Consider the following 26311-nt stretch of genomic DNA (forward strand, 5'->3'; position numbering starts at 1 on the left):
CCCAGGAAATGAATTGGTAGTCTCTTAAGGAGTATAATTGGAGAGGGTGTAAAGTTTCTAGAATGTCATGCAGATCATCTAGAAACCTTCCCTAGGAGACATGCAAATGAAGGAGACTGGTACAACCACACACACTCAGAATCATTAGAATTCCAACTTTGATGTCAATCAAATTAAAGTCTCAATTCCTGGTTCCACCAATTGCTAACTGTAACCATGGGTAAATTATTTCAACTCTATGAGCCTAGTTTCCTCATAGCACTGATTAAAATGTAAAATGTGTATAATAGTGAGTTGTATGAAAACAGATTTGTTTTTAAAAAGTAAGTTAACCTTTTTATAACTGAATTCACTTTGTATGTAAGCCTATAATCTGACTACAGCTGAAGGTAATTTGATCTCATTGTACTACATTCAATGTCTACTCAGATTTTTTTGATAAAGGCAACTTATAATATAAAAAGGGATTAGACTGTAGGAGCAGAAAATAGTTGGAGCATTTAGGATCCAAATCAATGCACTACTATAAATTGTATTACCACTACTAGCTACACAGCCCTTTGTTATCCCTCTGTTGAGCTTAACTGACAAGGAAGTGACTTGTCTTACATTTCTCTCCCCCACCCCCATGCCCCAAAAGGGTGAAGACACAAAAATAGACTGAAGTCAGGAGAGTCAGGTGTTAAAACAACCTACCAGCCTCTGAAGCCTGTTGTAGAAAAGCACAGTTAACTGTGATGGTGCAGAAAGTGTCCTGGAAGGCAAGAGAACGAAAACAGAAATCTGTCTTGATGCTTTCTCTCTCGTGTTGTTTAGGGTTCAACTTATTCACCGTTGCTGCTCACGAATTTGGCCATGCTCTGGGCCTGGGCCATTCCACAGACCCATCAGCGCTGATGTACCCAACTTATAAGTACCAGAACCCCTATAGGTTCCATCTCCCCAAGGATGATGTGAAAGGGATCCAAGCGTTATATGGTATGAGCTTCTTGCCATCTCTAACCCTGAAAGTGGCAGGCATTCAGTCTCCAAGGTAGAGAAAGTGCACTTTTACAGGAGTTTCTTGCTTAGATAAAGATGACTAGAGTTACCACCACAGCTTCGTCATCCTGTAAAGAGCTTACCTACCAGTTAAAAGTGTTACATCTTTCCTAAGGTGCTGCTATATCTTCCTTCCAGAGCATTCTGGCCATGAAAAACCTAAGAAAATGGTCCATTTGCCTAACTTTCCAAAGCAAATAAAAATGCATGCATTTGAAGGTAGAAGGCAGTGATTCTATTTACACACACACACACACACACACACACACACACAGAGGCACAGGCACACACACGCTCACATGCACACATACACATGCACATGTGTATGTGCATGTGTTTACCCATTTATGGATAAGTGAGCTCCCTAGCAATGTCAATCATGATACTAACAACCCTACCACTAGACCATACAGACAATCTGCTACTCATGACTGACACACACTCAGACTTGTCCACGCACAGCAAGGTTGTGTGAGCTTTCATTTCATCACTGCAAGCTTTTAAGGTTAAAGGCAGTAGGGAATCTTAGTATATTTTTAAGTATCAAATTAATTATGTAGGATGAGAAAAATAGCAACCACCTCTTCTACAATGTTTCCATTAATTCTTTGAGCATTTCACATACGTTTACAATGACTTTTGATCATATTCACTTCCCACTCCTTGCCCTGTCTTCTCTCAGATTCACATGGGTTCCCATGCCTTTTTTTTTTTTTACAACCCACTAAGTCCATTTTTATTGCCTGCATACTGGAGTATATTTGACCTAGTCCACACCCACAGACAAAACTGACTTTCTGGTAGTCATCAATTTTTAATGGTGTTTTCAGGTATTTCTTAAGTCTCATACAGTATTCACAAGTAGATCCTGGTACCCCTAGGTCTACGTGCCATGGTTAGCCATCTCCTTAAGGCATTGCCATCTGCAGTGGGAATGTGTGCAGGTTTTCTAGAGTTCTCACGAGATGTGTACATGCTCTGATTTGCTGGTATCATCTTGCACTTTGAACCCTAGGACCCCGGAAAACATTCCCAGGAAAGCCCACCATGCCCCATATCCCACCTCACAAGCCATCCATCCCCGACCTCTGTGACTCCAGCTCATCCTTTGATGCGGTGACAATGCTGGGAAAGGAGCTTCTGTTCTTCAAGGATAGGTAAGTCCAAGATGCCCTCAGGCCTCGGCCCATTGCCAAGCAACACCATTGCCTCAGTGGCTGAAGATCATGGAGTAGGGTTGGCAGTAGGGTCTTAGATATACAACTGCACAAGTAGCTATGGATGGAGGACTGGTTTGGTCTGGGCACTTTGCTGAGTGCTTTCCAAACAGCTGCAGTATTTATTTTAACCGCTTTGATCATAAAGACTAGAATCCCCCATGTAGAAAAAAATGAAGAATATTGTTGAAGAATAGCAAGTTGGTTTTCTTAGGTCATCAGCCCAAGTATAACAGGCAACTGTTCGTTATTATATGTCTAGTGAGAAGTGCTGTAAGGGCTCATTCAGTAGTTGGCAAATGACAATTAGCTAGTTAGACAGATGAGTGGATAAGTGATTGCATTCTTACATGAGTGGAAAGATGATGTAGTGAGTAGATGGACAGGTGAATAGGTTGGGTGGGTGGGGGTGAGGGGATAGGTGGATAAATGGGTGGATGGATGGGTAGGTGGGTGGGTAGGTAGGTGGATAGATGGGTGGATGGATGGGTAGGTGGGTGGGTAGGTAGGTGGATAGATGGGTGGATGGATGAGTAGGTGGGTAGATGGGTGGGTGGGTGGGTAGATAGATGGGTAGATGAGTGGGTGGGTAGATGGGTGGGTAGGTGGATAGATGGGTGGATGGATGAGTAGGTGGGTAGATGGTTGGGTGGGTGGATGAGTGGGTGGGTGGGTAGGTGGATAGATGAGTGGGTGGGTAGATGGATAGATGGGTAGAAGAGTGGGTGGGTAGATGGATAGATGGGTAGAAGAGTGGGTGGGTAGATGGGTAGGTGGGAGGATGGATGGATGGATGGATGGATGGATGGATGGATGGATGGATGAGTGATCAAATAGATTCTCATTTTTCAGGAGGCCTCCATGTTTTTCAGTGTTCATCAGCTGTCATCATAAATATCATCTGGCCCCATATTCTGATTTCTGAGAGAGTCTGACAGTGATTCCTCCATAACTCCATAATAGAAGATAGAAACACAGCAACATTCACCCATATTCTTTCCTTTACTGGAAGAAATTTAATGGTACCAGAATAGACAGAGGATCTCAGGATTATGTGTGTAACGTTTTGCTTCATTAGAAAGTGTCCATTGGGTACCGAGAACTGCCATATGGCAAAAATTATAGAAGCAGCTTGGCCTTGGCACTCCTCATGAAAGAAACCATTCAAAATGGCAGAGACGTAGCTCAGTCTGTAGAGTGTTTGCCCAACATACCCAAGACCCAGGGTTAAATTCCTAGTATCTCCTAAACTGGGAACTTGTAACCTCAGTCCTGGGGAGGTAGAGTCAGGAGGATTAGAAATTCAAGGTCGTTATTGTCTATACAGTGAGTTTGAGGCCAGGCTGGGCTACAGGAAACTGTCAAACTTCTTTTTTTTCATCACTGGAAGACAGAAATTCAAAGGGAAGGGCTGTGCTCAGGAGAAAGAACATGTGCAGGAGCCAGAACTCCGTGACGGGGCAAGAGTCCTGGCAAGAGACAGAGCTGTGGTAGGAAATGGGGATGAACTCTGATGTCCTCAGATGGCTCCCAAAGAGATGAGGTCTGAGAAATATGTTCTTTATCCTGGGACGAGATCTTAAAGCTATTGCTGTAAGAATAGTTTCTGTTCATTCAGAAAAGAGAGAGGCTGGGATGTGGGGGCATGTGTCTATAATCTCACCACTTAGGAGTTAGGCAGAAGGATCCTGAGTTCAAGGTCAGCCTGGTGAGGAGGGGAGGGGGAACCATAAAATTTACCTAGAATCCCTCTGCCCAGAAGATATCACTGTGTTCTGACTCTCTGCCATAAGAACACAGTAAGGACCAGGTGACTTACAGCAGAATCCATTTTTGTTATAGAAATATTTAATCTCAATCCAGGGTTTCTACCCCACCTTTGATCATTCAGTTCCCAGACAAAAGACAAATAACTTTTATCATTATAATAAGCCTTAATGAGCACTAGAGCAGATATCTACAATCTAAGCTCTTAGAATTTATTTCCTCATTAATAATCCCTAACTATAATGTACTATGTTCTCTTAAGAGTTAACTCCAGTTGGCTAGCCCTCCTGGCTGTCCTTTTATGACTCACCTAACCCATGGCATCTTCCTTCTCCCCCTTTTCTCTCTCCCGCCCCCCCTCTCTTCCCCTTGTGGGTCTCCTCAGAAGCCAAACCTAGGAACTCCAGCCCCTGCCTATGTTGATTCTCCCCAACAATAGGCTGTAGACATCTTTATTCTGAATAACTGGGGTGGGGGAGGGTCACATAGCACCACTTGGGTCTGTATGCACATTCTCTCATCCTTGGGGACAACCAAGTCTTGGGGCCAGTATTTAGCATTACAATACATAGCCATCTCACAGTTCCAGAAGCTGAGGGAGAACCCCAAGATGCTTTCATTCTGGGGTCTCCTTTCTTGGTTTGTATATGCAGCTGTCCTTGCACTGGGTGCACGCTGACCTCTTAGTATACACATACCTTCTCCTTTTTGCAACTAGGAGCATCCAAAACAGAAGAAACGCACCTCTCCTCCCTGAAAATAGGGAAAGGACCAGAAAAGCAGAGTCAAGAAGGGTGTGGGGTAATGTGGACAGAAGCTTGAGCTGGGTTGCCCTGACTATCTGTGAAATGGGATGACGGCGTCTCGTGAAAGACAAACACTCAGATCTGCTTAGGCAGGTGTGGAATGAAGATGGTCACAATACTACATATGGTGGACACCTCAAGGCACAACAGGAAGCTAAAGCTTGTCAACAGTAAAAAGTTTCTGAACAGGCAGAGGCCAAAAATTTAGTTAAAAATCAAATGTGTAACGAACCCCAGGAGTATCTAGCATCATTCACCCAGGTTGTGTTGTGTAATTTCACCACAGCCTTGCTTCTGAACACACAGCATGCACAGCTTCTTCTGAGTATGCTGTCACAACATGCAATGCCCATGGACACTGACTCATACCTCCATACAGATTTGAGACTATTGTATGTTATGAATTTCTGTGTTGTTACTGTATGTGCAAAGCTTTCTGCTTTTATAATAGTTTACGGAAACAAAGATTATTAATATGTTCCTTCTATGGAAGCATCAAATTAATATATCTTTGATCTGGTCTATGTTAGACAAACAAGGAGCTCATTAGAGGGCAAATTTGTTTTTAATAAATGATCAAAAATTATATCTATGCCAAAGAAATTTAAAATTAAGACAAATTTCTTTGTAATTTCTCACCAGTAAATGTTTAATTTGTTAGTTTATAGGCCTATATACGGGGTTGCTTACATTTTTCTCAGAACTAAAAGGGTCATACATGGGGGGATTTTTAGGAAAATCCATCCAGGCCGGAGGTAGTTCTATCACTTAGCACGATCCAGAATTCAGTTCCCAGCCAAAAGAGAAGGAGAAGAAGAAGAAATATAAGAAGGAGGAGGAAGAAGAAATAGAAGAACAATTGTACAACATGGATCAGAGGTAGCAGGCACCATGCCAAGCCCCAAGATAGAAAGATGGGTAAGGCATGGTCCTGCCTGCTCCCAGAATCCCAGAACAAGCACAGAGCAAAGACCAAGGAGAAAACCATCAGTAATTAATCTCAATTTGAATGAATTAGAACTAGAGTTCTAGTAATAGGAAATGGAAATCTCATAAACTATGTAATTATTGATCAAATAAATTGTTCAAGCCCCCAGCATTAGCCGACAACTGATTATAAACTTCACAGAGTTAGCTACCCGGCACACAAAGACAGACAGCAGCAATAACTATCTTATCAACTAGTCGGTCCTATCAAGTTCTGCTGTTTTCCTTCCTTATCAGAGATTAGATTATGGACTGCTGGTGTCCATCTGCTTCCTTACACAGTTCCTGTATGTCCTGGCCTGTCCTTTGCCAAGAAGGCTCAATTCAGAGAGGTTGCATTTTGAGTTCTTTGCACAATTCTAATTCATCTTTGCTTTAATCTGCTGAATTTATGTTCTATTGCTTTGCTGTTTATCAAACATAAGTTTTCTTCACCCACTAGTTTGTGAAAAGAATAGGGAGTGCTATACAGAACACAGCAGTGCGTGGATGTGGACACTGTAATGGGCTGTTTAAAGCCATGTTTCCTACCTCAGCCTAAATAATCTTGTAAACCACACTAAGTCTGCTATGTGGCTACTCCTAATTCCGAGAGCACTTCCCAACCTTAGCTATGACGATCAACACTGTCACCAGACTGCATCAAATTCTGTGTCCCGAGGTGGCACAAATTTTGAATTAGAACAAGTACTGTGCTTGAATTTAGTCCTCACAGTATCTGCAATAATTTAAATCAAGACTGGTCCTATGTGAAAATTAAGATTCTAATACCCGGGGGTTGGGGATTTAGCTCAGCGGTAGAGCACTTGCCTAGCAAGCGCAAGGCCCTGGGTCCCCAGCTCCGAAAAAAGAAAAAAAAAAAAAAAAAAAAAGAAAGAAAGAAAACAAAGGAAAAAAAAAGATTCTAATACCCGGGGGTTGGGGATTTAGCTTAGTGGTAGAGCGCTTGCCTAGCAAGCGTAAGGCCCTGGGTTTGATCCCCAGCTCCGAAAAAAAAATAAAAAGAAGAAAAGAAAAAAAAGATTCTAATAACTGTGAGAATCTCCAGTAATCTTTGATTTCCGATGACAAGTTGAGTTAAATTTTTACCTAGAAATTTGGTCATTTTTAAATTTCTTTTTGTTATTCTAATTTTGGAAACAACCAGAGTCGTTTCCAAAAGAAACAAAGAGAAATTTATATGCCACTGTGACCAGAGCATGTGTGTTTAATGGATATCCCACTACTCCACCAAATATGTTCTGAATATTGGACTGAATAATAAATAAATGGAGTGAAGTCTCAGAGGTGCAATACAATGAAAAACAAGAAGAAACTGTTTATAAGGTTAAAATCTAAAAATCACAACAGCTCGTCCCTGAAATCCAGCACACAGGAGGTGGAGAGCTGAGCACCAGACAACCTGAGATTGATGAGACCCTGTCTTTTTTTTTTTTGTATTTTACATTTTTATTTTTTTTAAATTTATTTAATACTTAATAATAATTCTTTGGTTTCTGGGCAAACATCCCCCTCCCCCCTCCCCTTCCTTATGGGTGTTCCCCTCCTAACCCTCTCCCCATTGCCACCCTCCCCCCAACAGTCTAGTTCACTGGGGGTTCAGTCTTAGCAGGACCCAGGGCTTCCCCTTCCACTGGTGCTCTTACTAGGATATTCATTGCTACCTATGAGGTCAGAGTCCAGGGTCAGTCCATGTATAGTCTTTAGGTAGTGGCTTAGTCCCTGGAAGCTCTGGTTGCTTGGCATTGTTGTACATATGGGGTCTCAAGCCCCTTCAAGCTCTTCCAGTTCTTTCTCTGATTCCTTCAACGGGGGTCCTATTCTCAGTTCAGTGGTTTGCTGCTGGCATTCGCCTCTGTGTTTGCTGTATTCTGGCTGTGTCTCTCAGGAGCTATCTACATCCAGCTCCTGTCGGTCTGCACTTCTTTGCTTCATCCATCTTGTCTAATTGGGTGGCTGTATATGTATGGGCCACATGTGGGGCAGGCTCTGAAGGGGTGTTCCTTCAGTCTCTGTTTTAATCTTTGCCTCTCTCTTCCCTGCCAAGGGTATTCTTGTTCCCCTTTTAGAGAAGGAGTGAAGCATTCACATTTTGATCATCCGTCTTGAGTTTCATTTGTTTTAGGCATCTAGGGTAATTCAAGCATTTGGGCTAATAGCCACTTATCAGTGAGTGCATACCATGTATGTCTTTCTGTGATTGGGTTAGCTCACTCAGGATGATATTTTCCAGTTCCAACCATTTGCCCACGAATTTCACAAAGCCGTTGTTTTTGATAGCTGAGTAATATTCCATTGTGTAGATGTACCACATTTTCTGTATCCATTCCTCTGTTGAAGGGCATCTGGGTCTTTCCAGCTTCTGGCTATTATAAATAAGGCTGCGATGAACATAGTGGAGCACGTGTCTTTTTTATATGTTGGGGCATCGTTTGGGTATGTGCCCAAGAGAGGTATAGCTGGATCCTCAGGCAGTTCAATGTCCAATTTTCTGAGGAACCTCCAGACTGATTTCCAGAATGGTTGTACCAGTTTGCAATCCCACCAACAATGGAGGAGTGTTCCTCTTTCTCCGCATCCTCGCCAGCATCTGCTGAGACCCTGTCTTAATAACAACAACATCAATAATATAATGTGTTACTCTTTAAAACAGCAAACTGCATTGAGAATTTCATGATATTTTCTGCCATGTGGCTTACAGTGTCATTTTAATCTCTGCAATCTAAGATCTCAACCAACCCTTGCTCTTGGCTTCTTTTGGCCCACCCAACAGGATTTTCTGGAGAAGGCGGGTGCACTTGCCAGCAGGGATTCGGCCCAGCACCATCACCAGCTCCTTCCCCCAGCTCATGTCCAATGTGGACGCAGCTTATGAAGTGGCTGAACGAGGCATTGCCTTCTTCTTCAAAGGTACCCGCCGATCCCTCAAGGAAAGAAATGTCAGGGCCTCAGTGCCCTACCTGTGTTACTCCGATGATCTTGGGGCAGGGTTCGGGTGGACGGTAAGTGTCACTCAGCACTGTGGAGCCATGGAAGAAATGGCAGTTTGTATCAACTGTCCCCAGGGCCACCCTTTGAGTTTAGTGGGCACCATGCTATATGGCCAGGGCTAGGGAGTTTAAACCAGTCCCTGGACTCTCCTGCAGAACAGCATGGCACACTCCAGTGAGATCCTTTAGTGTTAACTGATATCCTGTACAGAGTCATGCTTAGAGCAGCTGGCAGGGTACAATCTCCTTCATTTCTGGTCAGCCCCTCAGGGATACAGTGTCTGGCTTCAGTCCTTCACTATGACTGAATATGAGACATTACCCAACAGCCATGACTCCATTTCTCATCTGTGAAGTGATTGGAATGGCACGATTCTTGAACATACATCTCGACAATAGAGAGCCACAAAAGTTTCCCAGAAAGCACAGCCTTAGGTTTTGCTAACACATCTTCCTGGGTAAAAAGGGTAGACTGCTATCAAGTTAAGGGAAAAGCATCATCATGACCTGTCACTTGTCCCCATTTCCTCATGCATATATGAAGTGAGAGGAGGTGATAAACAAGAGATGAATTGAAAAAATAAAGACGTTAAGAGTAAGAAGACACAATCGTATCAATATTACCATTTCCCCAAGGTATGAACATAGACTTGCCTCAGGGAAGTTTGAAGTCTATTAAGATTCGAATTGAGTAAGTAGATACTTAAATTCACAGGAACCAGCCCCATTTACTATCCAGAATAGAGCTCTTCATGAGTGGAATGTATTACAGCATCACAGAACCACTGTAGACTCTAGCCTTTGTTTCCAGGTCCTCACTACTGGGTCACTCGAGGATTCCAGATGCAAGGTCCTCCTCGCACAATTTATGACTTCGGGTTCCCAAGGCATGTGCAGCGAATAGATGCCGCCGTCTACCTCAAGGAGCCTCAGAAGACCCTTTTCTTTGTGGGAGAGGAATACTACAGGTGCAGGCTTCACCCCTTTTATTCTTTGCATGTATTTGATGGGAAGGAAACAAATCTTTTGCGAGAACAAAGACCAGCAACCTGACAATAAGCCTGCTGGCTTCTTGGCCACAGGGCAGACTTTAAGATACAGAACTGCACAATCAGCTGTTTGTCTTTGAGACCAACCCCCTAAGGTTTCAGTTAACTCATTGACCTGACCCCAGTGGCCTGAAAGAGTGGAGATGGTGTCTTGGGGTTCATCGCTACCTTATAGAAATACCTGAGTGGGAACAGACTACACCATTATATAAAATACACCTTAGAAATCTGTGATTTGGAGTAAATATAAAGGTGGTCACAAATGTGACCCTCTTTGGAGGAGAGTTCTGCTGATAGGAAAAGCCTTACAGAGAAGTCATTCTACCTAAGTTAGACAAACCCCACGGCTGTCCTTCAGGAGTCCATAATGAGCAGATCAGCAGGTCTGACTTAGCATCCAGTCACTGCACACAGGGTCACACCATGGCTATCAGCTAAGGTTCTGTCTGTTGACTGGTACTGAGAACTGATCGGGGCTCTCTGCTAAGTACCCTTAAAGATCACTTCAGTCTATGCATTCTCTCCTCGCTGTAGCTCACTTTCACAAATGCCAAGCAAGAGGTAAAACAGGCTCTATGCCAGTGGCTGTGACAAATACCTTGAGTTCATGGTGGGTCCCTGGAAGTCACAGGATCCAGAGCTCTGCTGAGAGAGCTTTGACTTCAGTTTATGTCCCCACTCACCCTCTTCCCCCTTCTCCACCCTGCCTCTCCCCCTGCACCCTCCCCACATTTTGGCTTTTCAAGACAGGCTTACTCTACATAACCCTGGCTGTCCTAGAACAGGCTTTGAAGAGCAAACTGACCTCCAACTCAGAGATCCATCTGCCTCTGCCTCCCAAGTGCTCAGATTAAAGTTCTGTACCTCTATACCTGGCATCATTTTATGTTATCTCTCTTAAATAACCATTTGCAAAAGAAATTTGACATAAAAAATCTTTCATATCTTCTCCCACCTGACTGATATTTTCACTCTCAGTCTGGACAAAAGAAAGTAACTCATTTAAACAAATATATTTCATGAATATATAATATTTATTATTATTATTATTATTATTATTATTATTATTATTATTATTATTATATGAAATCCAAATGAATGATGGCCCTTCTGACTCTTCTCAGCCTTGGAGAGCCTTGATGGGTGAGTAGCCTGACCTCCATAGTAGATTCAGTGACTCAGATGGACAGACACCTGTATGATCTGGGGCTGGGGTAAGAAAGTATACCTGAGGATCGTTCAGGTTTCCCAGTGTTCCAGTGATCTCTTCAGAGGACTTGCCTGCAGTCCCACAGTCTCTCTTCCCTACTGTCTATCACCCGCCACAGTGGTGGGGAATATATGACTGAGTGGAAGTCTGGTGACAGCAGAGGCCCCAAATTCTCTCTGAACTGGAGGTTAGGGAAGGAGAGCTTCTCTGATGTAATAATCTCTATTGTCCTCAACGGATACAGCATTGAGTCTTTCGAGCTGAATCTGTGACTGTCTATTAACGAAAACTCTTTCTTTATATGTTGTTTCTTTATTGATTTTTTTGTTTATTGACTTTTTAATTTGTATTATTGGGAGAGCACACATGCCATGGCTCCGTGGGGAGGTCAAAGGACACTTGTCAAACTTGTTTCTCTCCTTCCACCATGGAAATCTTGGGATTTAACTCTAGTTGCCAGGGTTGACTGAAGATTCTTCTATCTGCTGAGCTATCCCATGCCTTCAGTGATCTAGATGCAGAGAGTTCTTTTTTGTTCTTTCATTTCTTTTATCAGTGGCTAATTTCTTCCATTGAGTGCTCTTGTTCATCTACCAATGGCAAAAGGAATAATTGTACAAGGGGTTTTCATGTGGTGGGAGTGCCGTGGTCCCCATCATCCCGTTATGATTGATGGTTTCTAAATGTATGTGGAGCTATTTGCATATCCACAGGTCTCTCTGCCTTTGCCTTCACACTGGCAATGAGAACACAGCTATAGTAGGCTGAAGCATCACTGCTAGAAAGGACATATCTTCCATATTCTCCTTTCTGGATGCCTGCACTACTGGAAGATATTTTCATTTAAAGATTTTTATGGTTAGTTATGGTAGATAAAAATAGTAAGTATCAAAAATAAGAATAGTAAAGTGAAATTAATGTTACTTGTGAATATCTTAAAATAAAACAAAACTTACTGTCAAATCACTTCATTAAACCTAGCTATTGGGTATGAGTATATCCCAGGCTCTCTGCCTGTTTCCAGGGAAGTGTGCGCAGCAGGACTGAGGACATAGCTCAGAAGTAGTGCGCTCTCCTTTCAAGTCTGAACCCTTGAGTTCAACCCCCAGTGTTCTTACAGCAAGGATGAGGTCTGAATTCAATCCCCAGTGCAGCAAGCACAAAACAAATGAGAGATTCAAGCAGGAGCAAGGGAGCCATAGAGTTTACAGCAGGATGACCAGCAATGAGCAGGCTAGCCCTCCATTTCTTTATTTACAAAATAGAGGCAGAAACTGTACTTAAGTTCAGAGTGACGGAATTGAAAAAGAAAGAAAGAAAAAAAAGGACTATGTGATGCCTGTTACCTGATATGTACTCAGAAATCATCCTATAGCCTTAGTCGATCTACAGATCAATGATTAATAGAAGTTCAAATGCAAGTACACCGCTGTAGCTGTCCGAGGAGGCATGGCTTTCAGGGAGCCAGATCAAAGAGGAAACAGGCAGTCTAGCAAAAAAAAAAAAAAGTACCCAGGGGAAGTGAGGACTGCACCCCCTCCAGAGCTGTGTGGGAGTTTCCCAGGCAGGAGTGGGGGGGCAGGTTTGAATGGGGTCAGGAGTGGGTCAGGGCAGAAGGAGTGGGTGGGGGCAGGTGGCTTCCAGGCAGACAGAGCAATTGATGAAAAAGCACCAGGGCAAGAATGGGCAGGGAGCTGGGGGAAGATGCAGGTGATTCATTCAACTCAAGTGTTCTCACCCGCCCCAGGCCCCAGGAGGGAAACTAAGCCAAGACAAGCTGAGTAGAACAGACAGACCCAGAGGACCTGTGATTTCTATAGAGATACATGCCAACTCTGTAGGAAAGGGGGAATTACTAAATATCTTAAATAAAAGATGAACTCAGTATGTTATGTGACATGACTAGAAATCAGAGGAGAGAGGCCACAAAGTCACAGAGAGTCTATTCAGTGTGTTCGGAAAAAATAATTCCCACCAAAATGCTACATGTAGCAAAGCTATTGTTTAATCCGAAAGAGAGACTGAGCCATGGTGGTGCATGCCTTTAGTCCCTGCTTTCAAAAGAATAGGCCGAAGAATGTTGTGAGTTTGAGGTCAGCCTGATTTTCATAGTAGGTGCCAGGCCAGCCAAAATTATACATAGTGATCTACTGTTTAAAAGAGGCATGGGACGGGGAATACACAGAAACAGAATCTGTTTCTGGCTCACTGACTACCTTACAAGAAACAGTGAAGTTATTTATGCTGAAGGCAAATGATCCTGTATAACACACACATGCACACTCACACATACACAAATTCACATGGCACCAGAAGATGTAATTATATAGTAGCAGAATAATATAAATGTGTTTCTTCTGTCTTAACTGATTTGAGAATAAATTTAACACACACACACACACACACACACACACACACACACACACACACACACACACGTGCGCCTTAGGTATTGTTGTTTCCATGCTGCCTACCTTCTTTTTTTACGTCTTGCTGGCCTGGGACTTGCTGAGTAGGCCAGGTTTGCAAGCCAGTGAGCCCAGGAACCTGTCTGTCTCTGCCTTCCTAACACTGGGATAAGCATGTACCACCATGCCCAGCTTTTTGTATGGGTGCTGTGGAGTGAACTTAGTTGCCCAGGAGTGCAAGGCAAGCATTTTACCAAGTGAGCCAATTCCTCAGCCTGGAAGCTGAGTTTCTGAAGTGAAGATATCATGGAATGAGACACAGTACACAGCCTGCCTGTGGTCCTAGCACTTGAGATGTGGAGGCAATGGGGCCAGAGTTTAAGGCCACCCACAGCTGCATAGTGAATGAAAGAAAGAAAACTCAACAACAACAAAAAAACATGCATGGTAAGCCCATGAATAGCCACTGAAGAAACAACCTAAGAAAATATTTAGAATTAAAATGTTGTTTAGACAGTTTTCACTAATGTAAACAAAATGGGAAAGAGGGATTGAGGGAAAAACTATCTCTCTCCAGCCAATAGTTCCTTTGAAATAGCTAAAGATTGCCACGCTGTCAACTGTCGGTCTAATTAAGAACGTATATAAATTTTGCTACATTTTTAATTTTGACTTCTAAAGTATTATTTAACCTTTGGACAGCTAGCTTTCTGTGGAGTTCAATCTGTTGGAAATAGGTCCTCGCAGAAACCACTACCATGCCCCATAGACTGTCAAGGGGATATGTACTTCATTCGTTAAGAAAATTTCATTATGATGGTTATTCAGAAGTTATTCAAGCATATCTCCAAACATAGAAGCTCGTGTGGTCTTAGCTAAGGGAATTTGTGGCATTTCAGTCACTGGGCCTTGCTTGGTGGCTCAAGCAGAGCAAACAACACCTCATTAGAAAGGACAGACATTTTGAGCTAGGGTGTAGCTCAGTGGGAGAACACTTGCCTGGCATGTGTCGCCTGGGCTTCAACCCTCAACACCTCAAAGGAAACATCACAGAGGACATTTTGTAATGGGGGATGGGCATTTAAACAGTCCCCACTTGGATGTTCTGTCCTCTGCTTTTCTTCCTCCCTTCTCGATAGAGATGTTAAATTCCATGCTCTCTTCCCTCATGGTAGTTCTGTCAGCCTTTGCTCGTTACTATGGAAGCCACGTTCTGATTATATACAAATACGAGGAACTGATGGTGTGAATCCTAACACATCATGATTTGTTCCTATTTTGGGGTAAATGGTTTGTTGTTCTGTCCTTACAAATATCCTCTGGCATTTTCTTCTGTAATCACTCAGCATACATTTTTTAATTTTTATTATTTGTTTATTTTTACACTCCAGATTTTATTCCCCTCCCAGTCCACCCCCTGATGGTTCCACATCCCATACCTCCTCCCCAGCCCCCAACCCCACATACTCCCCCATCTCCACAAGGATGTCCCCAGCCCATCAGACCTCTGAATTTCCTGGGGTCTCAATCTCTTGAGGGTTGGGTGCATCTTCTCTGAACCGAGACCAGGGAGCCCTCTGCTGTATGTGTATTTGAGGCCTCATCTCAGCTGCTGTGTGCTGCCTGGTTGTGATCCAGTGTCTGAGAGATCTTAGGGGTCCAGGTTAACCGAAAGCTCTGGTCCTCCAACAGGGTTGCTCTCCTCCTTAGCTTCCTCCAGCTTTTCCCTAATTCAACCACAGGGGTCAGCAACTTCTGTTTGTTAGTTGGGAGCTCATATCTGCATCTGACTCTTTCAGCTTGTTGGGTCTTTTGGAGAGCAGTCACGGTAGGTCCCTTTATGTGAACATCATACCTTTTTTATACTCATTAATTTCAACTTTTTCATTGCTGTATTTTCTGACAAGCAGCTAATGGACACAGCTTTTGCTTAATGTTTTCCTTTGTTGTTGTTGTTGCTTTGTTTGTAGGAGGTGGGGCTTTCTTAGACAATGCCTTTCAATGTGGTCCCATTAGCCTCAAATACTCAGCAATCCTCCTGAGGGCTAGGACTACAAGCAGGTTCCTAAGTAACAAAGCATTTAGTTGAAAGCAACCATAGCAAAATCTGTCCATGTTTTTCCGAATTGTTGATAATTTTATCTCTGCTGTCCTGCTTGGCAGTTGTGTGAGGTCTGAATCAATCCCTGTCCAGGACCCCTTGAGTGAGACTCATGGAGGCAGCAATCAATGCAATTCCAAGAGGAAATTTTATTCCAGTGTTTTCAAGGGAGGCAACCCTAAGCAGACTCTAACAGGGAATCATATACCTTTCAAACAACTGAGGCAAAATGTAAATAATTGGTAACAACTGGTAACTAGGCAGGGAAGTTAGGCAGGGTACTAATGGTGGGGCAAGGTGACTTTCAAACTGACTCGTAGTCAGTGAACGGTTCTGGACTTTGCAGGGGGGGTTGTTGGCAGTCAAGGGGAGGTCAGTTGGGAGTCACAGGTAGCTTTGTTTGACAGTTTGGTTTGCAGTTGCTCCGGGAACTAACTACTCCCTGGAAGGGAGGGGTCTTTGTGCTTGGAGGTTTGCAGTGGAATTTTCCCGCTGGCCTCAGATGGACCCCAACTCCTGCTCTTTCAGTTGTTCTCACAGAGATCTGAGTATATTGTGTACATTTGAAGGTCCTGCCTGTGCCTTTATATTGGCAAAGTCCTTTAGTCATATTAAAATAATTGACAGTTTCTGTGGTGACCAACTGTTCCTTAATAGTGTCCCTTGGTTCCTATAATCCCAGCACTTGAAACTCACACTGAGCAACTATGACCTCCTGTAACTTAAGCTTCAGGGGATCTGACATGATATTCTAAATTCCACAGGCACACATGCACTCTGTGGTGGTTTGAATATGCTTGGTCAAGGGGCTATTAGGAGGTGTTGCCTTGTTAAAGAAAGTGTGTCATTGTGAGGTGGGCTTTAAGACCCTTGTCCTAGCTGCCTAGAAGCTGGTTTTCTCCTGTTTGCCTTTGGAGCAAGATGTAGAACTCTCAGCTCTTCTAGCACCATGACTGCCTGGATGCTGCCATGCTTCCTGCCATGATGATAATGGACTGAACCTCTGAACCTGTAAGCCAGCCCCAATTAAATGTTGTCCTTTATAAGAGTCGCCTTCATGATATCTCTTTACAACGATGGAAACCCTAAGACAGAAATTGGTACCAGGGACCAGGGTATTGCTGTGAAAAACCTGATGGTGTTTCTGTTTGGAGGAAGGCAGATTTGGGAGCTTTGGACTTGGGAAGTGGTGGAATGATTTACGTGTGGCTTCGTAGGCCTTCCTAGTGGGAATGTGGGAGACATTGGTGCTGAGGGTGATTGGCCTGTGGGGGCTCAAGTGTCAGAGAAGACGAACATTAGTATATGGCCTGGAGACTGTTTTTGTGGTATTTTTGTGAAGAATGTGGCTGCCTTTTGCCTTTGTCTGAAGAGTCTGCCTGAAGCTAAGTCTAAGGTGAAAAGAATCAGATTAATTGCATTGACAAAAATGTTCCAGAAAAGTCTAGCATCTTTCTCTGCTTTAATCTCATGGCGAACATTCTGATTAAGTATAGCAAGATTAAAAAGAAAAAAATATAAGGCTCAAAGAGAAGAGGCACCAGGAAAGGGAATGAAGCTAAATTCTGGGTTCGAGGATTTTAAGTGTAATTAAGGGAGTGGTGACCTAGGTCAAGATCCCACCCAGCTAAACTTACCGTTTATGCTTTTGCAATTGAACAAGGGATAAGTAAATTTAGACATTATTATTAACTGGCTATTGTTTTCATGTCAACTTTTAATCTGGAAATGAATTACAATCCAGAAATGGAGGACACACCTTTGATCTAGATTTTGAGGCTGGAAGACATGGACCTTTAATCCAGATCTTGAGGCATAGTGGCCATGAAAAGCTTAGGCCCAGGCATGGTGGTACACACCTTTAATCTCAGGGGACAGAGACATGCAAATCTCTGAGTTCAAGGCCAGCCTGATGCAGAGCAAGTTCCAAGTAGAGAAAAGCATAGAGATACAAATCTTTACTCCCAGCATTCAGTAGACAGAGCCTTCCATATCTCTGAGTTCAAGGGCAATCTGAAGAGCAAGTTCCAGGACAGCCAAGCTTAGGCAGTGCAGGAGATAGAAAACAGAAAGCTAGTGGCAAGGAGGCCATGTTCCAGCTCCAGCAAGCAGCCGAACTCAACAGCTTCAGCCTTATGGCTCTGGCTTTAGAGTCAAGAATAGAAGGGACTACAGGAACAATTGATGCTGGTTAGCTGGAAATAAGAAATTAGTAATGATTAAGAAGAGACCACAATCACTGAGGTGAAATCTTCTGAGAAGTGTTTTCTGAGAGCATCAAGAAGTTGTGTTCCAGAGACAACCAAGGTTGTACCTAGTACAGCAGCTAGACTTGATAATGTATAAGGGTCATCCAGGTGGTACTGGTTTTGAAGGCATGAAGGGGTCATGGAGAGCAACTGGAGGCTGGGCACTGTGAGAGGCCTCGGAAGGCCATTGGTGAAGGTACAGCCTCAGTTGCAGTTGATAGCCCAGGATAGAAGGGGTCATGCAAAGAAACTGAGGCTTGGCACCATGAAGGGAGCTTATGAGAGGCTAATAGTGAAGCCTAGTTACAGTGGAAGACCCCAGTGAATTAGAGATGCTAGTACCATGGGATGATCACCAAGAACAGCAGCAGTAGTTAAGTGGAGTCAACCAGAGCCTAGAGTGCTACAGAGGGCAGAGCTCGAAAGGGGGTCCAAGCCCTTTGGAGGAGCCCAGAAGATCATGTGTGGATTCCAGACATTGGAATAAGAAGCTGTAAAGATAAAGTTGCCTTCAATACTCCAAGATGTTAGAGATGTCAGAGCTGTGAGAAAAGCTGATGAAGAAAGCTGCTAACAGGAAGTGGAACCAGCCCAAGAGAATGAAGTTTGTTGCTGATGAATACCAGATCTGCCAACAGCAGTCAACAAGGATGAAGAGAGTTAGAGATCTGAAGAGTGCTTTGACAATTGACATGGAGATGCACAGTTTTGAGTTTGTTCAGCTGGCTTCCTGTCTTGATTCGAGGATTACAGTTAAGAGACTGGATGAATCTCAGAAGAAACTTTGAACTTGGGACTTTTAACATTGTTGAGACAGATATAGACCAAGGGGGCTTTGGAAGTTGGCCTAAATGTATTTTGCATTATGCTGTGGCTAGGTATGGCCCCATAGAGTCTTTGAACAAGCCTATGGGGGCCAGGGAGTGGTGTGGTGGTTTGAATATGCTTGGCCCAGAGAGTGACACTATTGGGAGGTGTGGCCTTGTTGCAATAGGTGTGTCATTGTGAGCATGGGTTTTAAGACCCTCATCCTAGATGCATGGAAGCCAGTCTTCCTCTGTTTGTAACAAGATGTTGACCTCTCAGTTCCTCAAGGACCATGACTGCCTGGATGTTGCTATGCTTCTTGCCATGATGATAGTGAATTAAACCTCAGAACCTCAGATACACACACACACGCACACGCACACACACACACACACACACACACACACACACACACTCACATGTGCGTGTGCTTGCGCACAAAAATGGGAAATGAGAAAAACTGGACTTCATTAAATTAAAATTTTTCTCCTTCAAAGATCAATAGCAAGAAAGTATGAAAAAGCATGGTGAGTATGAAAGGGCAAGTAATATACCTGACAAGTGACTTGTGAGTTACAGCTCAATTACTAAAAATGGCACACAGTCCAGTTAAAATATGATGGATGGACCTATGTAGACATTTCTCAAAATATATATGCAGCTGTCAAAGTAACACGTGGGTAAATGGCTGGTATCAGTGTCAATAGCTGAAGGTGAACCAAATCATACAGTCACTTCATCCATATTAGAAACTCTAATCCAAAGCTAAATCCTAGCAAGTATTGTTGAGAATGCAGGAAAGGCAGAACCTTCATACCACGGCTGATGGGATGGAGAGTTACTAGGGCCACATGGAGGACAGCTCCTATACCCAAGAAAACTCAACAGAATTACATCACAGGCCTGTTCCCAAAAGAAATCAATGTTATGCACAAATATTTGTGGTGGCATTCATAATAATCAAGTGGTAGGAACAATCCAAATTACCTTTTTAAGTGTTGAATTGGTAGATAAAAATGGGATAATTCAATCATTTGATATCATAAAGATGAAGTGAGTACAGACAATGGAAGAGTGCCCTACAGCAAAGGTGTAACTGAAAACCTACATCGGGTGTCTCTGCATTGTGATACCACTAAGTCACTGGCAACAACTCATGGCTACATCCTCTAGTCTACATTAAATGATGAGGCAAATGTTCATGAATGAAATAATCAAACTTGCAGAGAATTATAATTCATTATTCAGGTTTCATAGACAAGACTTTAGTGATAAGAAAATACAGCAGCATTTTTAGCAGATCATAGAACACAGTAGATTATTGATCAAAATATTTTCTGTAATTGTCATGTTTAGCTAATAGTCATTTTGGTGGCTTATCATGTGACAAGAGTCAAGTTCAGCTACTAGTCACTCCCTCTGTCACCCCCATCTGTTCTCTCAGCACTTGGGAAGGATGTTCTATTACCTTTGTTTAACAGTTTAAAAGATATGCACATGCACATTCTTACACACACTTACACACATTCACACTCACAGACACACACACACAAAGATGAATGTTAAGATAACACAGCTAGAAAGTGGTCCATTGGGATCTCAATCTCATGCACCTTGAATCCAAATGGAATGTCCATTTTGTCTGCCAGATATACTTACTCTTTGGTTCATTTCACCATTTACTTATTGATTCAAAAAGTTCATGATTATTACTACACATAAATTCCTCTATAATCCTGTTGGCAAAGTCCTCACCACAACAGTGGCTGCCTTTAACCCTTACCTGGCCTGCTTCTCAGGAGCACCTCCACCATTTTCCAATTCTCTGGCCCTTGCTTTAACCCTTGCCTAGTGCAAAATAGAATCTGCTGACCTAGGTTTAAAGATTGAAAATTAAACCTGGCATGAAGAAAACAAGGAAAAACAAAAAAGAAAAGAGAGAGAGAACTTAGGAATTAAATTTGTTGATGCCTTAATATCCCAGATCGAGTTACAGATCTGCTAGACCTCCTACTAAAAAGCTGGAGTCGGTAGTTCTTGAGCTAGAAATAACCCACAATATCTATGGTTGGAGCCTGTCTTGGCTCCCACAAATGGCAGGGAAGGGTGTCATATAACATGCATATTAATTACCTTAGCCTCATAACGGATCTTCTCCAAATGAAAGCTTATAGCTCAGAGAATATTCTCATATTTTCTCAATTACACTGTGGGTAGACAAGGGTCAAAAGGCCAAACACGAAGCCATCTATCTATAGGCATGGTGTTCTTTGCTCTGTCACTGGAATCCCAAATATCTGTCCACAAAGGGCAAGACCATCACCATGTTTTCACAGCCAAATAAGGGCAGCACCACACCAGAAAGGGGAGGAGCATCCTTTGTCAGCACTTGGAAGGATCAGTAGAAATTGTCTTCTTCTCAGCTTATATCCTCCCTGCCTTCATGAGGGGTAATCTCTTTCCTTGTGAACTGATGAAAGAGAAAGGTAAGCAGGTGATTTGATGATGATGTCCTTACTCAACAAAACGAAAAGCAGGTACCTTTGTCAATGGCACAGATTCCTGGTCCCATATCTATGTTAGAGGTCTCAATGGAATATTAATACATCAGAATCCATCTGTTGACATGTTAGGAGAGTTCCCTCCCCTCCACTCCCACCCATAGTACTCTAGAGAGCAACCCAGCCTGAACACCTCTGTAGAGGCTTAGTTCCCCCTCAGATCTCTGCGGTTGTTTTCCCCTGACCCATGTAGGCAGAGGCACATTTCAGGAGATGGAGGGCATAATTTGCCATAAGAAACTACCCAGTAACCCAGGGAGAAAAAATAGCTGACCTACTGGTGATGTGTGCAGATGGGAATGCCCAAGCCTGAGGCTATGTGCTCATGAAGAAGGGACTTTCTCTTATTTTAAATGACATCTCACTGAAGAGTGAAAGTCATCGCCACCTATCCTGAGTTCATACTGTACTGCTGACTCACAGTCATAGCCTTTTACAAGTGTAACTTAGGTCACAGAAAGACATTTAACTGATGTCAGAAATAGAATCCTAATCTATTATCTACTTGGTCACATCTTTCCAGGAAAGAGCAGTGAATTTAGGCGATGTGCTTTGAAAGATAAGAGGCTCCCAAGAGGAACTATCCTTTAGAGCCCAGTGGGCTCTTCAGTGAATACAATGAAAGACATCCCCAAGGTCCACCAAGAGCCAGTGGTTCTGCATGGTGGGCTAACATGGGCGAATGGCAAGAGGCCAGAGAAGATGCAGGGTGCCAGTACCCAGAATGTTTGGAGTTTAGCAAGAGCCATTTTTTAAAGCTCTAGTTACTGCATATTTTCTTGGTTCTAATGTACTGATTATTCCCACAGTCATTTATTTATTCAAGAGGGAGAGACAGAGACAGAGATATCTCAAATATGTTCAAAATCAAACCTAGCTAAAATATTACTGACCACCTTAATGTCACCTATAATCATCAGTAACTTATTTGTGAAATATCTTTTAGCTATGATGAAAGAAAAAAGAAAATGGAAAAGGACTACCCAAAAAGCACTGAGGAAGAATTTTCAGGAGTGAGTGGCCATATAGATGCTGCGGTGGAACTGAATGGTGAGTTTCCCTACCAAAAATGTCCCCTGGGGAAATTAGAATAAGCAGTCTGGGTTCTGCTTTAACTCACAGAAATGGGGTTCAATGAGGTTCACTGGTCCAAAGTCATTTCATACCATTTAAATAGCCAGATTACCTACTAGAAGGAGGAATTATTTTTAAAATTCTTTATTTAAAAATAAGTAAATAAAAATAAATTTGTGGCCCTCCATTTATTAGTAGGCATGTTTAGAACTATGTCTTCAAGTGGGATACAGCTGACCCTGACCCTGACCCTGACCCTGACCTAACTACCATACACAGCCTTGGAGTCAATTCCGAACACAACATAAACTGGTTACGTGGCTTGTAATCCCAGAACTTGGGAAAAGGAAGTTCAAAGCCATCTTCAGCTACATGGCAGATCTAAGGACTGCCTGGAATGTGAGAGGCCCTGTCCCAAATGAACAACAAAAGGTGCAGCTTCAGCCTGTAATCCCAGTGTGCAGTGCGTTGAAGCAGGTAGATGAAAGGTTTGACTACAGTCTGGGATACAAAATGGGACTTTTTCTCAAAAAAGCAAACAAACAACACTACAACAATGGAGCTTCAATCCAGGAGCTGTAGTCTTCCCAATCGTTGTCCTTTCCATCACCCAACTCCTAAAATCAAACACATAGTTAAAGTTAGATGAAGTGAATATTTTATACAAACCACACAAATTTGAATACATCCTTTGAATCTTGTTCTTCTTGACTTGTGTATGTAGCACAGAGACAGACACTGTTCAGAAACTCAAAGGAGATTCCAAATGTGGCCTCTGTTCTCCTGGAATGTTGAGCATCCTTGGGAAATGCCTATCTATCTAACACAGATGAAGCCACTGGAAGATGAAACAATCTATAATTTAGTACTAATTGGTGTTAATAAGCTTCAGAGTGACTTCAAGAAGTGATCTGAGACAGATGGGGTCAAACATGGCAGTTAGCTATTTCATGATACCTTACCTGGTTCTGAAGGTCAGCTAACCATCCGATAGACTATAATAAAGGAGGAAGGACTTCTGTGAGAAGAATAGTCTAAGCAAAATCACAAAGCATGATGACCATGCTCTCATATGACCCAAAGTGAAGCCTGCACCCTACTGGAACAAAGGAAATGTTGGGGAATGGTCTAAGAAGTTAGGGATCAGGTTCTAGAGCTTGTTGGAGCTCCATAGAAGACAAGCTCAATGCCATATAATCAACCCCTGACTCCTCATTGGTACCATGTCAAGAAAGCTGTGATTGCATTTGAGACACCCCCCCCCCCAACTTTAGAGTTTCACACGTCTCTCCAAGGGATCTCCAGTAACCACAATTTCAACTTTATCTCCTCTAGGTTACATTTACTTCTTTTCAGGACCAAAAACATTCAAGTATGATACAGAAAAGGAAGATGTGGTTAGTGTGGTAAAATCCAGCTCCTGGGTTGGTTGCTGAATCGTCAGGTCTAGTCTCTCCACAGGGATGAAGATCATTGGGAGCAACTGAGGACCGGACATTATGGACTAAGTGGTGTGTCAGAGACGTTCTTCTCCAGCCTTCAGTCCTGAGGGTGATTGAAGGGTCCTTGAAAATAATAACAACTCTATTGTTTTTCCTAATATTCATTCACAATTTTAATCTAAATAAGAAGCCACTTTTATTCAGAATCACATAATATATCCTTTAGTTAAATATTCATTTTTTTCTTACCTACTATAGTAAAGCAAATAACTCTGGTTTCTGTTTGTAGAAAAAATACTATGTGCACTTATATGCACACACACACTCACACACACACACACATACACACATACAAATATTTCATTAAGCAAGGTTATTACCATACAAATTATAATTACCCCTTAAAAACAATGGCTGACCATCATTTACTGTGATGGATATAAATGTACTTCTTTGTGTTTGGAAGGTATCACGAACAAAATGCACCAAGTGTGTCCTTCGCCCTGGCTGTCCTCTGTGTCTCCCACTGGCCTCTGAAGTGGGTTGGTAGACAAACACTCCAATTAATCTTCATGCTCCCCAACAGTTGGACACTCTGCAACAGAGAACCTTTCTAACAAAACCCAATAAAAATGTCATGTTAGAGGAGTTCCTCATTTCTCTTTTCTGTTAATATTTACTAGCTTTTATCATGCTTTATTTGGCAACAAATTCTGTGTTACCTGTGTAAATGTAAATGATCGTATCATAAGTATACACAGCCAGAAAAAATAATGTAGTCTGATCTATTTCCTACTTCCTGGTAGCACCCTCAGTAGAGATGTCTTTGATCCACCTCAGTTTCTTCTAAATAGTTTTCTACTTAAGGAAGTTTATTTTTTGTTCTTTTAGTTTGTTTGTTCATTTGTTTTAATTTAAATTAAACCTTTCCTTCCCAACTCTACCCAGTTAACAACACAGAAAGAATAATTGCTCTCAGTCTTGTGGTTTTAAAAAACTTTAGTACTAGAATTCTAGAACCAGTCTAGAGAAACTCTACATTTTAGGAGTTCTAAAATTGAATAATATTTTTACTTCATAGGTTACCTAGAAGAGCTACAGTTTATAACACCTATAACCTGTTATTGTTAGCATCGTTTATTAAATTTGCTTCCTATACTCATGAAAAGACTGAATGACACTCTGTTACTGCAAGTGTTCCATTTGGCTTCTCTTACTAAAAGTCACTGTGCATACCCAACCAGATGTTGACTATTGAAGACAATATCTAGTACCTTTTCTAAGTTCAAGGTGCCCTACTGAGAAACAAAGCCTTTTCACTTTTACTGCAGGCTGGAACCTGCTTACTATCAATAAGCAAAAAACAAAAGCAAACAGAGACTAGAGAGATGGTTCAGAGGCTAAGAATGCTTGTTGCTCTTCCAAGAACCTGAGCTCAGTCTCCAGCACCCATATGGACAACTTACAACCATCTGTTAATTCCAGTTCCAGGCAATCTGATCCTCTCTGGTGGCCTCCTTGGGCACCTGCACATGTGTGTGCATATTGACACACATGCATATAAATAAAAATAGTTTCAAAAGCAAGAAAGAGCAAAGTAGAGTGGCAAGCCCTCAAAATGTTAAGCAGAAACCCAGTAATTGCACTACTGTGTGTATATACCTGTGAGAAATTAAAGCACAAGAACTTGCACACCAGTGTTCATGGCAGCATTATTTGCAGTAGCCAAAAGTGGACAGATGTCCATCATGTGATACATGTGTGAATAAATGTGGTAGATTCAGACAATGAAATGTGTATTAAACCAAAAAAAAAGGAATGAAGGGCTGAGATATGTAATAATATGGATAAAGTTTGTAAACCTCATTCTAAGTAAGAAGGTGGACACGAAAGGCCACATGTTGTATGATTCTATTTGTATAAAATGTTGATGACAGAAAAATACATAGAGACAGAAAAGAGAGGGTTTGTCAGAAGCTGTAGGGAGTGAAACAGCTGGGGATGGATATAAAGTTTCTTTTCTGGGTGGTTGGAAACGTTCTAGAACTAATGGTAGTGATGGTTGTACAATTCTATGAAGATACAAAAGCCACTGAATTATTCACAGTGAATTGTATATTTATAAATTCTATCTTGATAAACTTCTTATATTGTAAAAACATAAATAAGCAAGAAGATCAAAATGATGTTGTCAGCCATGAAATTCCTGCAACATGGGAGCTGTGGCCAGAAGCAGAGAGCAATAAAATGTAAGGTTGAAGACATCTAACATTGAGCAACCAGATGGATCCCTTCCTTATGTCCAGCGCCACCCAGAAGCTAAAGGCTGAAGATGCTCCACCACAGAGGGATGTCACAGAAAACAATGAGGCATGTGCTCTGCAGACAGACTGGCTGCATTCTGAGAACTTGTTTCTGTGATATTCTTCAAATTCTCTGATCTCTTCTTGGTTCCCTTTTTTGGAAAACAAATAAGAATAGTTTTTGACCTCCTGGGGACGTTTAGCAATTTAAATACTTGACTCAGATTATACAAAGTTCTGAAAGTAGTTCCTTATAGTCTTCACTAATCGTCCTTAATATGATTAGTTAATTTTGTTTT

General features: G+C 42.2%; 1 protein-coding gene across 1 annotated transcript in view; it reads left to right on the top strand.

Moving 5' to 3' along the window:
• Nucleotides 1-25514, top strand: part of Mmp20 (matrix metallopeptidase 20) — a 40616-nt gene extending 15102 nt beyond the window's left edge. The window contains exons 5-10 of the mRNA NM_001106800.1: nucleotides 817-978; nucleotides 2057-2198; nucleotides 8592-8728; nucleotides 9620-9776; nucleotides 22140-22243; nucleotides 23603-25514. Of these exons, the coding sequence (NP_001100270.1) occupies nucleotides 817-978; nucleotides 2057-2198; nucleotides 8592-8728; nucleotides 9620-9776; nucleotides 22140-22243; nucleotides 23603-23703 (803 nt within the window). The 3' untranslated portion in view covers nucleotides 23704-25514. The remainder of the gene's footprint in view (nucleotides 1-816; nucleotides 979-2056; nucleotides 2199-8591; nucleotides 8729-9619; nucleotides 9777-22139; nucleotides 22244-23602) is intronic.
• The last annotated feature ends 797 nt before the right edge of the window (nucleotides 25515-26311 follow it).

Source organism: Rattus norvegicus, chromosome 8 (assembly GCF_036323735.1).
Source record: "Rattus norvegicus strain BN/NHsdMcwi chromosome 8, GRCr8, whole genome shotgun sequence".
NCBI lineage: Eukaryota > Metazoa > Chordata > Mammalia > Rodentia > Muridae > Rattus > Rattus norvegicus.